Below are 15,559 nucleotides of genomic sequence, written 5' to 3' on the forward strand. Positions count from 1 at the left end.
ACTACCTGAAAGGGGGTTCCAAAGAGGATGGCTTTAGACTGTTCTCAATGGTATCAGATGACAGAACGAGGAGTAATGGTCTCAAGCTGCAGTGGGGGAGGTTTAGATTGGATATTAGGAAAAACTTTTTCACTAAGAGGGTGGTGAAACACTGGAATGCGTTACCTAGGGAGGTGGTAGAATCTCCTTCCTTAGAGGTTTTTAAGGTCAGGCTTGACAAAGCCCTGGCTGGGATGATTTAACTGGGAATTGGTCCTGCTTCGAGCAGGGGGTTGGACTAGATGACCTTCTGGGGTCCCTTCCAACCCTTATATTCTATGATTCTATGATTCTATGACTATAACCTGTGGACTAAATTCCAAAAGAACTCTTGGCAACTGCAAAAGCTCACCATCTCTGCTATGTATCTGAACCTCAAGAATTGAACTCATGTCTGTATGTATGTTGATCTTTTAACCATACTCTCTCTTGTATTTTTAAATACATTTTAGTTTAGTTAATAAGAGTTGGCTGGAGCGTGTATTTAGGTAAGATCTGAAACATTCATTAACCAGGGCGGCAATGTGTCTGGTCCTTTGGGGTTGGTAGAACCTTTTCTTTTATATTATGAAATAAGGTTTTAATTAATCCTCATCATATCTGACTTGGGTATCGAGGTGAAGGCCCGAGGCTGGCTTACTTTAAGGGAACTGTGTTGTTGGTTTCTGAGTAACCAGTGAGGTATAACAGAAGCTGTTTTGTGCTGGCTTGATAAATCTAAGTATTGGAATATCCACCAGCTTGTTGGGGATTGCCTGCCCCATTCTTTGCAGTTCACCCTAATTAAGTGACCTCAGCTGGTTCCCCTGGACCCCGGTCACAGTCCATTAAAAAACATGATAGGCTTTAGAAGAAGATTATCCCCAACTGATGGACTTTCCTCTGAATGTTCTAGCCAAGATATGGGTAATGGCCCCTGCTATGACTCATTGAAGCTTACAAGGGCATGAGACCAGCTCATGTGACACTGGACTCCATCTTGTGCCTGTTCTTTCCCACTAACTGTGCTGGGGGCTTCGTTTGGGACAATGACATTCCTTCCACATGGCAGAAGCTATAACAGGAGTAAGAGACATCATCACTTGGTCTCACTCCCCGCACAACTCAACATCTGGAAAGACCTAATTAAAACGGACTGAACTGGGGATGTGGTCCCAGGCTGATGGGATTTCTAGCCTGTGTATGGAAGACTTTTGGACTGTTTGCACCATCAGGGTGAGACATGGCTTGATTCAAGTCCTGTTTAGTGTATACAACTGAGATTGCAGTTCTGTTTATTTCTTAAGTTACCAAGTTTGATCTGTTTGCTATTACTTATAACCACTTAAAATCTATCTTTCTCTAGTTAAAAAATCTGTTTTATTTTTTTTAACCTAATACAGTACATAGATATATAGATACATAGATACTAAGGTCAGAAGGGACCATTATGATCATCTAGTCCGACCTCCTGCACAATGCAGGCCATAGAATTTCACCCACCCACTCCTGTGAAAAACCTCTCACCTATGTCTGAGCTATTGAAGTCCTCAAATCATGATTCAAAGACTTCAAGGAGCAGAGAATCCTCCAGCAAGTGACCCGTGCCCCATGCTACAGAGGAAGGTGAAAAACTTCCAGGGCCTCTTCCAATCTGCCCTGGAAGAAAATCCCTTCCCTACCCCAAATATGGCGATCAGCTAAACCCTGAACATATGGGCAAGATTCATCAGCCAGATACTACAGAAAATTCTTTCCTGGGTAACTCAGATCCCCATCACAGGCTATTGGGGCTATTTACCATGAATATTAAATTACCAAAACCATGTTATCCCATCATACCATCTCCTCCATAAACTTATCAAGTTTAATCTTAAAGCCAGATAGATCTTTTGCCCCCACTGCTTCCCTTGGAAGGCTATTCCAACATTTCACTCCTCTGATGGTTAGAAATCTTCGTCTAATTTCAAGTCTAAACTTCCTGGTGGCCAGTTTATATCCATTTGTTCTTGTGTCCACATTGGTACTGAGCTTAAATAATTCCTCTTCCTCTCCGGTATTTATCCCTCTGATATATTTATAGAGAGCAATCGTATCTCCCCTTAGCCTTCTTTTGGTTAGGCTAAACAAGCCAAGCTCCTTGAGTCTCCTTTCATAAGACAGGTTTTCCATTCCTCGGATCATCCAAGTAGCCCTTCTCTGTACCTGTTCCAGTTTGAATTCATCCTTCTTACACATGGGAGACCAGAACTGCACACAGTATTGCAGACGTGATCTCACCACTGCCTTGTATAACGGTACTAACACCTCCTTATCCCTAGTGGAAATATCTCTCCTGATGCATCCCAAAACCGCATTAGCTTTTTTCACAGCCTTATCACATTGGCAGCTTATCGTCTTCCTATGATCAACCAATACTCCAAGGTCCTTCTCCTCCTCTGTTACTTCTAATTGATGCGTCCCCAGTTTATAACTAAAATTCTTGTTATTAATCCCTAAAGGCATGACCTTACACGTCTCACTATTAAATTTCATCCTATTACTATTACTCCAGTTTACAAGGTCATCCAGATCCTCCTGTATGATATCCCTGTCCTTCTCTAAATTGGCAACACCTCCCAGCTTTGTATCAGCCGCAAACTTTATTAGCACACTCCCACTTTTTCTGCCAACGTCAGTAATAAAAAGATTAAATAAGATTGGTCCCAAAACCGATCCTTGAGAAACTCCACTAGTAACCTCCCCCCAGCCTGACAGTTCACCTTTCAGTATGACCCGTTGTAGTCTCCCCTTTAACCAATTCCTTATCCACCTTTCAATTTTCATATTGATCCCCATCTTATCCAATTTAACTAATAATTCCCCATGTGGCACCGTATCAAACGCCTTACTGAAATCTAGGTAAATTAGATCCACTGCGTTTCCTTTGTCTAAAAAATCTGTTAGTTTCTCAAAAAAGGAGATTAGGTTGGTTTGGCACGATCTACCTTTTGTAAAACCATGTTGTATTTTGTCCCATTTACCATTGACTTCAATGTCCTTAACTACTTTCTCCTTCAAAATTTTTTCGAAGACCTTGCATACTACAGATGTCAAACTAACAGGCCTATAGTTACCTGGATCACTTTTTTTCCCTTTCTTAAAAATAGGAACTATGTTAGCTATTCTCCAATCATATGGTACAACCCCTGAGTTTACAGATTTATTACAAATTCTTGCTAATGGGCTTGCAATTTCATGTGCCAATTCCTTTAATATTCTTGGATGAAGATTATCTGGGCCCCCTGATTTAGTCCCATTAAGCTGTTTGAGTTTCACTTCTACCTCAGATATGGTGATGTCTACCTCCATATCCTCATTCCCATTTGTCATGCTACCATTATCCCTAAGATCCTCTTTAGCCTTATTAAAGACTGAGGCAAAGTATTTGTTTAGATATTGGGCCATGCCTAGATTATCCTTGACCTCCACTCCATCCTCAGTGTTTAGCGGTCCCACTTCTTCTTTCTTTGTTTTCTTCTTATTTATATGACTATAGAACCTTTTACTATTGGCTTTAATTCCCTTTGCAAGGTCCAACTCTACTTGACTTTTAGCCTGTCTCACTTTATCCCTACATGTTCTGACCTTAATAAGGTAGCTTTCCTTGCTGATCCCTCCCATCTTCCACTCCCTGTATGCTTTCTGCTTTTTTTCTGCCTCTCGGAGATGCTTGCTCATCCAGCTTGGTCTACAACTCCTGCCTATGAATTTTTTCCCCTTTCTTGGGATGCAGGCTTCCAATAGCTTCTGCAGCTTTGATTTAAAGTAATCCCAGGCCTCCTCTGCCTTTAGATCCATAAATTCTTCAGTCCAATCTACTTCCCTAACTAATTTCCTTAATTTCTGAAAGTCTGCCCTTTTGAAATCAAAAACCCCAGTTGCAGATTTATTTTTGTTTAACCTTCCGTTCAGTTTGAACTGAATTAGCTCATGATCACTTGAACCAAGATTATCCCCTACAACCATTTCTTCTACGATGTCCTCACTACTCACCAAAACCAAATCTAAAATGGCATCCCCTCTAGTTGGTTCAGCAACTACTTGATGAAGGAATCCATCAGCTATCGCATCTAGGAAAATCTGAGCCCTATTATTATTACTAGCACTTGTCCTCCAGTCTAAATCTGGGAAGTTGAAGTCTCCCATGATCACGCAGTTTCCATTAGTATTTACTTCATTAAAAACATTAAAGAAGGCTCTGTCCATATCCAAATTAGATCCTGGCGGTCTATAGCACACCCCAAGCACTATCCCAGGGGAGGATCTAGTAGTTTTCTTCTCCAATGTGATTTTTGCCCAGACGGACTCTGTCTTATCCATTCCATCGCTTCTTATTTCTTTACATTCTACCTCCTCATTGATAGACAATGCTACTCCACCACCTTTACCTTTATTTCGGTCTTTCCTAAACAGCACATACCCTTCAATAGCTGTACTCCAGTCATGACGACTATTCCACCCTGTTTCTGTTATCCCTAGAATATCTGGTTTCACTTCCTGCACCAGTACCTCTAGTTCCTCCATTTTTGTTACCTAGGCTCCTTGCACTGCTGTACAAACATCTTAATTTTTGCTGTTTGGCCTCACTCACATTCTGTTCCCTATTAGGCACGGTCATTCTACAGCCAATATGACCTATTAGACTGGTATCTACACTGCCCTTCCTCCTTATATACATTCTTCTACCCACAGCTGTATCCTTTCTTACTTTGTTTTCTTCTCCCTCAATGCTAAAATCCGGCGTGGGGATTACCTGGGCATCTCCCAACCATCTCCCTCAAATTCCTAGTTTAAAGCTCTCTGAATCAGTTGTGCCAGCCTCCATCCTAGAAGTCTATTTCCTTCCCTACTCAGATGAAGTCCATCCCGAGAGAACAGTCCTCTATCCATGAATGCCTCCGAGTGGCCATACATCCCAAAGCCCTCCTTATAGCACCACTGCCTAAGCCATCTGTTGATAGTCATAATCTTATCACGCCTTTGTTGCCCTTCTCTAGGAACAGGCAGAATCCCACTGAAGATTACCTGAGCCTCAATTTCCTTAAGCATCTTCCCCAGCCTAGCATAGTCTCCCTTCATACTTTCTAGCGAGAATCTAGCTGTATCATTTGTTCCCACATGAAGGATAACTAGGGGATTCTTTCCTGCTCCCTTTAGGATCCTTTTCAACCTCAGGTCAACATCCCATATCTTAGCACCTGGAAGACAACACACCCTTCTATTCTCTGGATCAGCTCTGGTTACAGGCCTGTCTATTCTTCTCAGTAAGGAGTCCCCGATCACATAGACCTGCCTTTTCCTGGTGACGATGCTATTCTCCAGTCTATCCCCTGTTCCCTCTGGCTGCAAGTTCCTTCCATTCCTATTCTCCCTTGTAATCCTCTTCAACCCATCCTGTATCCTCTTGGGGCTCATATTTGGTGTAGTCTCCATTAACTCTTCCCCTTTTCCTATAGGACTAGCCGCTGTTCTCTTCTTCCTTGCGCCTCCACCTTCAGTTATTACCTGCTGAGCCCCTTCTTCATTTTCCAACTCTGTAAACCTGTTCTTGATCTCTATTTCTCCTTCACTAGCCCGTCTTTTCCTCTGCCTGGTTCTTTTAGTCACATGCTTTCACTGACCACTTTCCTCACCCAGTCTCCCCTCAGAATTCCCCAGTCCTGCTTCCATCTGCAAGTCTGAGCTTTTCCCTTGAGATACCTCATGTCTTTGCTCCATAATCTGCTCAAACCCCTTCCTAAACTCAACCAGACTTTCCACCTGCATCTCCAAACCTCGGATCTTTTCCTCCATCAGCTCTATTAGACAGCATTTCATGCAGACAAAACTCTTACCAGGTCTCCCCTCCTGGGTCATGGACATACCGCAGCTTCCACATCCAGTCATCCTCATTGTGTCTTCCACAACATGGGTCACTCCCACTGCTGCCTCTGTCATCGCCTTCCCGCCTAAATCCTGTTAGTCTGGGAAACACAAACCCCACCAAAACCCCACCCCCCACAGCAAAAACAAACCCCAAACAAGCACCAAAAGACAAACTCCCCCTCAAACTCCCCTGTTTACAGCTCTGTTTGCTAGCTCCTGGGCCGCTGCAGCTGTCTGTGCCACTCTTCCAGTGTGTTGTTTGAAATGTAAAGGGAAATATGCTCAGGAAGTGGGGCTGGTTGGTTGTCATCTCCACATTGAGGGCAGGGTGGACTGGGTAAGAAACTTACACTGCTCAGACTTTTGACCAGGGCAAGACGGTACAGCTCTGAGGTCCAAGGCTGGGGAGCTGGGGGGAACTGGCTGGAGCCTCTCTATTGTTGGTTCACGAGTGGCTAGTGAAAGCATTCATCTAACAGTAGCTTCGTGTGTCGCTGTCTGTGTATGGCTGCATAAGTGCAAGACCTGGAGAAAATTGCAGCTAGTCACAGCCTCAGAGAGTGATGGGGGCCCAGATTGGCATGCCAGAGGGCTTATCAGTATCCCAGTTCCAAGTTGCACCCTGAGGACACACCCACCCAATGAACAGGCCCTGCTAGAGCATGAGTCAATTTCCCTGTTCTCATGCACTCAGTTACTGACAAAGAGCCCATGGTTACAGCAGGGAAGACAGGACTGATGGATTCTGTCTTCATTCTCTGTGTGACCGTGGTGAAGTCATGACTCCGTGTGCCTCAATTTACCTATCTGTATAATGGGGATATGCTCATAGTGATTTTCCTTTTCTAGATGTTTTGGACATTCTTCAATGAAAGTTTCTGCATGATATGATGATAGTTACTAATGAGAATTACTGATCACTTATCCTTTAGCGAGAGCCCCGTGCGCCTGCAAAAAGTGATCGTATCTCCCCTGGGTCATCTTTCTCCATATCTGTCTGTCTACTATCTACCCAGCCATCCTGGGCATTTACAGGTTATCAGACCCTATGGAGATCTCGGCATTATCCCAAATTTTCTTACTAATCAACTATAATTTTTAAAGACACACAAATACACAGAACAGCCAATTCCTCTCTGACTCAGGATAGTGCCCAAGAGTTCTCATCTCCCTTTGGGAAGGTCCCTTAATTATTGTTTACTCCTAAAACTGGATAAAGAGCACAGAAATGCAGACATGTAAAGAGACATTGGCTAGAGTGCCTCCAGTCTCTAGCCTGTTTCATTCCAGATACTGCTTCTCCTCTAGAGGCTGAACAAACCCCACAGGTCTTGCACAGAGCTCTATTATAAACAGTGCACAGCCCTCTCTCGGCTCTCAGCGTGGGATGTTGCTGCAGATGCTGGGGTGAGAGCGGTGTGGGGCACAGCTACCTGAGGGGGATTCCCAGGGAAGACGCTTCCGTCTCAGGATTCACAGGTACCATCTCCTGCTGAGAAGCTCACCTGCTCGACAAACCCAGGGCATTGTGGTGTGATGGGACATAGAGTATGTCTGGGGTCCTTTCTGCTCTGCAGAGACATAAAACATCCCAGGGCCCTTGCCACAGGGGATGAGTTTGCTCCAGTATCACTGGCCAAAATGTCCCTCTTTGCTGTGCACCCCTGCCTGCCCCAGCTGATGGCCTCCAGCCCCAAGGCGGCTGCATTTCAGTGGCACAGGGGATCCTTCAGGATGAAAGGTTTCAGGAGATAGACAATAGAAGGCCAAATTCTATGTCCATGGCCCATAATTTTCTCAGGCCCCACTGTGGCAAAAACTCTCTTGGAGTAAGAACTGAGTAAAGACCTTAGGAGGCAGCTATGTGTTAATGCACAGAGACTCTCACCTCCTCCTCTTGCATTTCAGGGCTCTGACTGTTAAAGGTGGGAGAGGGGGCCGGGGAGGCTGTTACCTGACTTTTATCTGCTGGAAAGCATGGAAGTGCTAGGGCTCCTCATTGGAACCATTCTAAGAATTTTTCAAAACGGGAAGACATCTTTTCTCCTAGCTTCATTTGAGAAGTTGGCTGAACTGTTATGCCTGAAACTTTCACAAAATTATTCAGCTGGAAGGAAACACCCAGCTTAGGAAATTTCAGTCAAAAGATTTAAAGTTTGGCAAACTTATAAGCAACTGAAAATGAGATCTCCTAATTGAAGGTGGCAGACAGCCTTAACTAACCATGGTGCCACCAGACCACCAGAATGGCCAATCCATTTGTGAATCCCATTCAGCTAAGCTCTTTGCTTTAATAATGTCTGTGGCAAGGAGTTTCACAGGCCAAATATGGATTACATAAACAATTTTATTTTCTCAATGTTATATGTTAAGATTGTCAATGTAATTGAATGGTCCCTTGTTCGTGTGTTGTGGGACAGACTAAATATAAATGCCTGACCTATTTTCTTTATCAATAGATTCATAGGGTTGAAGGTCAGATGGGACCGTTAGACCATCCAGTCTGACCTTTTGTATAACACAGGCCATTAAATTTCACCCAGTTACCCCTGTATTGAGCCCAATGACTTGTGTTTGACCAAGGCCTGTTCTACACTAGGATTTTACATCATAAAATCATAGACCCTCAGGGTGAGAAGGCACCACAATGGTCATCTGCTCTATCTCCCTGATAAGATGCAGGATTTGTTGCATCAAACCCATCCCATACAGACGACTATCCAGCTTCCGCTGGAAAACTTCCAGTGAAGGAGCTTCTACAACCTCCCAAGGCATCTGTTCCATTGTCCTCCTGTTTTTCACGAGATTTCATCTAAATCTGCTCTGCTGCAGTTTGAACCCATTGACTCTTGTCCTGCCCACTGTGGCAAGACAGAACAACTTTCCTCCATGTTTTTATGGCAGCCTTTCAGGTATTTGAAGACTGCTGTCCTGTCCCCCCATTAATCTCCTCTTTCCAAACTAACCTGACCTGGTTCCTGCACCTGGCTCATACGGCTTGCTTTCCATCCTTTTGAACATCTTTGTCACTTACCTCTGTATCCTTTCCAGTTTCTCTACATCCTGTCTATATAGCTGTGACCAAAATTGGACACAGTGCTCCAGCTGAGACCTAACCAGCACTGAGTACAGGAATACTATCACCTACCGTGACTTGAATGCTCTGCCTCTGATAATGCAACCTAATATTGCATTTGCCTTTTTTGAAAAAGCAAAAAAAAAATCCACACACCAGAGAGATGTTTCTGTATCAACCTAACCCTGGTGTAGACAGCATGAGGTCGATGGAATTATTCTTCCATCGACTTAGCTATCACATCTTGAGCAGGTAGATTATCTAAACTGACAGGAGAACGCCTGCCATCTGTGTCTACTCTGAAGCGCTACTGCAGTGCCCCTGTAGCCTTTTAAGTGTAGACGAGCCCTCAAGCAGATCTTCCAGAAATGCATCCAGTCTGGATCTGCAGACATGAGGAGTTGGAAAATCCACCACTTCCCTTCGCAGTTTGTCCCAACAGTTGATCAACACCAGTGCTAAACATTTGGCCCTTATTTCCAATTGGAATTTGTTTGGCTTCAGATTGCAGCCGTTGGGCCTTGCTCTGCCTTTCTCTGCTAGATTACAGAGCCCGTTATTGCTATGTAATATAAATAAATGAAGCTCTTTAATTCTATCACTGTCAGGCATTTTCTCCCACCTCAAATCATTTTGGTGACTTTTTTTTGCACCCTCTCCAATTTTTCAACAGCCTTTTTGAAATGTGGACCCCAGAACTGGCCACCAATGCCCTGTGCAGAGGTAAAATCCTCCCCCTGCTCCAACTCATCACTCCCCTCTTTATGCATCCAAGGATCACATCAGCCCTTTTGACCACAGCATCACAGTGGAAGCTCACGATTAGTTGCTAAATAACCCCTAAATCCTTTTGTGGGTACCTACGTTCCATAATACAGTGCTCTAGTCTGTGGGTTGGGTCTGTATTCCCTGTTCCGAGGGGATAACTTTGCATGTGACTATATTAAAACCCTTTGTTTGTATGGGCCCAGCTCACCAAATGCTCCAGATCAATTGATGTGCCTGCCCTGGCCCCCTCATTGTAACCACTCTGCCAATCTTTGGGTCATCCTCAAGTTTTATCTGAACTGATTTCCTATTTGCTCCCAGGTCATCTGAGAAAATATTCAATAGCGAAGGGCCTAGAACTGATCCCTGCAGAACCACACTAGAAAGAGACCTGTTTGCTGATAATGTCCCATTGACCACGACTTTCTGAGATCTTTCAGTTAGCCAGTTTTTAGTCCATTTAATGTGTGCGGTACTGTCCTGTATTTTCCTTTTTGGGGGGGGGGGGGGGCTCTACTGCTGACAGATTGTGTCCTTCTGGTTCCGAATGAGATGTGTGGCGGATCAGCCAGTTTGTAACTCTGGTGTTCGTAACTCTATGGTTCTACTGCAGATGCTCTTTAACATCCTCTTTCACTGCTGGAAAGTATTTCATCACCTCATGTAATATGAGTACGTGATAACGGCTTCTTTCCAGCTGCAGAACAAAACACATCTACCTTTTCTGCAACATTAACAAGTTTCCTTTCTCCTTCTAGGAATTGGCCTAAACCTTTTCTATGATTTATTTTGTTCTTAATGTACTTAATAACCCCCTTTTTGTTATCCTTAGCCCTGCCAAGCATGTTGTTTTCTCTGATGTTTTTAACATCCCTTATAAATTTTCATAACTTGCAATTTGTATTTCTTTGTATCTATATTCCCTTTCCCCGTTTGTGATATATTGCTTTCCCCCCCAATTGCTGCCTTCACTTTGACAGTGAACTGGGGTTTTAGCTAAAGTTGTCCACATTCTTGACTGTGGAATTGTGGCTTTTTAGATTGTAATGATGCTGCCTCTGCAGAGCGGGACACTACTTCGAGTATCAATTCAGGACAAACTGCTTAGAGCGGGGCAGTCACAGGCCAAAGATGGGTGTCCTTTATTATTAAGCCACATCAAACCAGCCAGACTGAGAGGACTTTGGTCTCACCCCACTGGCTAACCACAAGTCACACAAGCAATTCCCTTAGACACTCCAATTTCCCAGTATCCCCACCAGTGCCACTCGTTATGGGGACGAATGGTTATGAAAACCAATACCCCAGTAAAAGGAAAAAGGTTCTCTCGATCCCAAAGGACCAAGCCCCAGACCCAGGTCAATATACAGCTCAGACTTACCCACAAATCACACTGTTGACAATCCTTTAGAATCTAAAATCTAAAGGTTTATTCATAAAAACAAAGAAATATAGATGAGAGCTAGAACTGGTGAAATGGAATCAATGACACACAGCAATGGCAAAGTTCTTGGTTCAGGCTTGTAGCAGTGATGGAATAAACTGCAGGTTCAAATCCAGTCTCTGGAGAACATCCCCAGCTGGGATGGGTCCTTCAGTCCTTTGTTCAGAGCTTCAATTGGTAGCAAAGTCCCTCCAGAGGTCAGAAGCAAGATTGAAGGCAAAATGGAGATGCTGCTGCTGCCTTTTATAGTCCTTTTGCCATGTGACTTGTGCTTTTTTTGTTCCAACCACAAGCCACCGAGCACATGGCAGAGTTCTGTCCATAGGCATGTGACCTCCTTTGTACAGGATTTGCTGCAAATATATAACAGTGGTTGCAACAATGATCTGTACAGTCACAGTTTATGTCAATAACGTCACGAAGCTCTCTAATGAATTCTTCTTGAATAACTCCCAATTTTCATTCCCATTGTTCTGTCTAAATTTTTCCTCCCGATCAGTTTTGGTGATAATTTGCCTCAGCTTTGGAGAATTAGCCCTTTGAAGCACCAAGTATCTACAGATATTATTAGTTGGGAACTGTTCTCTCTATTTCCATTTCAATGAAATCCATTCCATTCTTTTATTTTATTTTCCTTTGTCATATCCCCCTTCTTTGTCTCTTCTCTAAACTAAACAGTCCCAGACTTTTCAGTCTGCCTGCGTATGGCAGCCTCCCCCATTCTCACAGCCTGTCTTGGAAACTCCCTTGTTGTCAGACGTCACCGCTGTGGTGCTCTTCTCTGTCCAATGTTGATAACAGTCGGCTGTGTGCCTGTGTTCCCTCTGTGTGCTGCCCCAGCTCTGCGCAGGTAGCTGGCACAGCAGACCCTGAAAGAACCCCCAATGACCACAGACACCTTAAGGTAGGAGGGCACCTGGCCAGGTTTATTGCCAAACAAAACACAGTCTCAAGCTCCCCGGATCATATGTCTACAGTTCTGCTAGTACCTATGTGCTCCCTGACAATGGACACAGCTCAGTCAGTGGCGGGATTTACCACTGCCCCCTAGGCCAGACAAAGACAACTCCTCAGGGGTGCATTCTGATACACAAGAACAAACAAGTTACACATCACTCCTGACGCATTCAGGTACAACCCCTCTACATATGAGGGTGCCCGCCTCTCACCTGGTACATGTTGGTTTGAACAAAACAACTCTATCCATCACAGTACCCTTTTGCCCCATCTTTAGGATGGGTCCGCCTGTTCCTTGTTATCTCTGTGGAATGTGTTCGTACCGGGATGTTCTGGTGCCATCCTGGCATATGTTTATATCTCTGGTGTCCAGGATCTTTTAGGTATGTATATTTTGCAACATCAGCCCTTTCCTTGCCAGCTTCTGTGAGCAGGGCCTGCCTCTGGCTCACAGTTTAACTTTGCTTTATGTTAGCAAAGTCTTGACCATCACTTTAGCTCAGGCCTTCAGTCTCATTCCGGGCCTCCGATAGAAGGGTTTATGTTTTAGGGCCTCATCTCACTACATTCCCACACTTTTTGTCTTTTTATGGGGAGGATGTTTACCCATCATCCCGGAAAAGCATAATGCCTGGACGAAAGATAACCCCAGTGGGCAAAATGCTGTGATGTGGTTATCTTATTTTACCATCCCTACACTCATGCCCCACCTGTCTTTAGTCTGCACATTCCCTTGTACGACTGAGAGGCAGATTTTATTATCCAATTATTTTTAATCCCTTATGGTGTGTCTGGGAATGTTAGGTCTGGGACCTCGACTGAGGTGTGGAGTCTGTGCTTGTGTATTGTTAACTTTGCTGAATGGAATGAGATGGTCTTTGCCAATATTTGTTAGTCCACACTAGGGACTTTGTTAAGAAAAAACAGATATCTAAATTATATAGATAACATGAATATATAGACATACATAAATTAATATATGTTGTGATTACTATGTGGCTGATAAATTATCATACGTGACTTATGAGGGGGCTTATATGCTGTATATGTTACAAATATTTGCTTTAACACCTTATGGTTTAGGGCCTCATCTTACTAAGTCCCTTTCTATTTGCTTTATTCGTTACAGAAATTGGGTGACATCCAAGCATTGCCTTTGTTTTGGCCACTACTGCGAATGAGCCAGTGATTCCGTGAAGCTGATATCAATGACGTCTAGTTTTTTTTCCCCTAAGCTATGTTCTAATTGGGATGTTTTCCCTGGCACATGTCTTGGCAAAGGTTTGGTTTTTTTCCACACTCAGATTCTGAGCAACCGGGGGAATGGTGAATAGTCCCAGACATGTAGGAATTATTGATGCATAGAGCACTATGAGATATGGAATTGGCATTAATAGGGCCAGTGGTTCATAATTCATTTATCTGAATAATGAAAGTGTCATTTTTCAGTTTGTGAAGAGCAACCAATCTGCTTCCCCTATGAGAACAGCCCCCAGTAGTGCACACAGTGTCTCATACTAACATTGTCTCTCCATCCAGGCATTTGGACTCCTTCTCCCCTACAACATGTCAGACTCCAACACAACCGACTTCACCAACCCCTCCACCTTTATTCTACTCGGTGTTCCTGCCCTGGAGGTGGCCCATGTCTGGATCTCCATCCCCTTCTGTACCATGTATGCTCTAGCCGTCTTGGGGAACTTCACCATCCTGTTCATTGTGAAGATGGAGCCGAGCCTCCATGGGCCCATGTACTATTTCCTCTGCATGTTGGCTGTCACTGACCTTGTCCTGTCCACATCCATCCTGCCCAAAACACTGAGCATCTTCTGGTTCAATTCCAGGGAAATCGATTTCAGTGCCTGCCTCACCCAGATGTACTTCATTCACAGCTTCTTACTCATGGACTCTGGGATCCTCGTGGCCATGGCTTTGGATCGTTATGTGGCCATCTGTCATCCCCTAAGACATTCCACCACCTTGACAAACTCTGTGGTGGCCAACATCGGCCTGGCCGTGGTGCTGCGCAGTGGCATGCTTGTTCTGCCCTATGTCCTCCTGGCGAGGCGGTGGCCATATTGCAGAACTAACATCATTCCTCACACGCACTGCGAGCACATGGCTGTAGTGAAGCTGGCCTGTGACGACACCCGTGTCAGTAGTTACTATGGCCTCTTTGTGATATTCTGTGTGATCAGTCTGGATGTATTTTTAATTGCCATGTCCTATAGCCAGATCCTCAGGGCCATCTTCAGCCTCCCCACAAGGGATACCCGGCTCAAGACTTTTGGGACCTGTGGCTCCCACCTCTGTGCCATCTTAGTCTTTTACATCCCTGGTCTCTTCTCCTCTCTCACGTACCGGTTTGGCCAGAGTGTACCCCTGCATTTCCACGTTCTCATGGCCAATGTCTACCTCCTGGTGCCCCCCATGTTAAACCCCATCATCTACGGGGTGAAGACCAAGCAGATCTGGGACAGGCTACTCCAACTGTTTACTCATAAAGGGACAAAAAAATTCTCCTGGTTCTATGGCTCTCAGACCAAGCTCCGTGCAGAGCTGGCCGGTGACACGGTGCTCGGCTCTCTTTCCTGCATTACTTAATGGGCAGTCAGAGAGACATTAAACCCTTTCCTGACCTCACTGTGCTGTGTCAGCGTGACAAACTGGGGAATCGGTTTGTGTAGAACTCAGTAACGGATAGGGGTGCCAACTTTCTAATTACTGGTAACTGGACCTCTGAGGTCCTGCCTCCTGCCTCGCCTCTTCCCCCAAAGCCCCAAACCCCGCTCCTCAGCTGACCTCAAGATCCCACCCACTTCTGCACTTTTTGCCCCAAGGCCCTGCCTGTCACTCTCTCCTCCCCTCCCCTCCCGCAACCCTGCACTGGATCATCTCCATATCCCTCCCCTCCCAGCTGGGCTCCCTCTGCTCCAGGGCTGGGATGGGAGCTGCTGCAGCCTGACAAGGAGTGAGGACACAGCACTGGAGGCCAACAGGCCAATCAGGAGCAGAAAGGGAAGCCAGGAAGCCATATAAAAGAAACTGAAGATTGGGAGCAGGATTGTGTGGCAGATGGGTGAGATTGTGGGCCCTAAAAGTCCGCTACAAAGTTCCTGAGGGAAGAGACCATTGTGTGGTTTATTTCTTTAGCTTTCAGCTCCCCTTTGTTCCTCCTGGCTGGGGGCCTGTAGCACGCAGGGTCCCTGCAATGGGGATGGGCTGGGATCCCTCTGCTGTGAGCCAGGCCTCCGGGGCAGGGTAAGGGATCAGCTTTGAAGCTAGGTGGGCACCAGCTGAGAGAAATGTAAGGATAGTCCTCTGTGTTTGTTGGGAAGGCGGGATGCTGGGCAGAGGCCTCGGTGTGATTGGTAGCTCACAGGGAGGGA

At 45.0% G+C, this 15,559-nt stretch overlaps 1 protein-coding gene across 1 annotated transcript; it reads left to right on the forward strand.

The window, feature by feature from the left end:
• Positions 1 to 13,736: 13,736 nt before the first annotated feature.
• On the forward strand, positions 13,737 to 14,774 carry LOC125631078 (olfactory receptor 52R1-like). Its single transcript, XM_048837256.2, has one exon. It carries the CDS (start codon positions 13,737 to 13,739, stop codon positions 14,772 to 14,774), a length of 1,038 nt encoding a protein of 345 aa, XP_048693213.2.
• Positions 14,775 to 15,559: the final 785 nt, after the last annotated feature.

This window comes from Caretta caretta, chromosome 1 (assembly GCF_965140235.1).
Source record: "Caretta caretta isolate rCarCar2 chromosome 1, rCarCar1.hap1, whole genome shotgun sequence".
In the NCBI taxonomy this organism is placed as follows: domain Eukaryota; kingdom Metazoa; phylum Chordata; order Testudines; family Cheloniidae; genus Caretta; species Caretta caretta.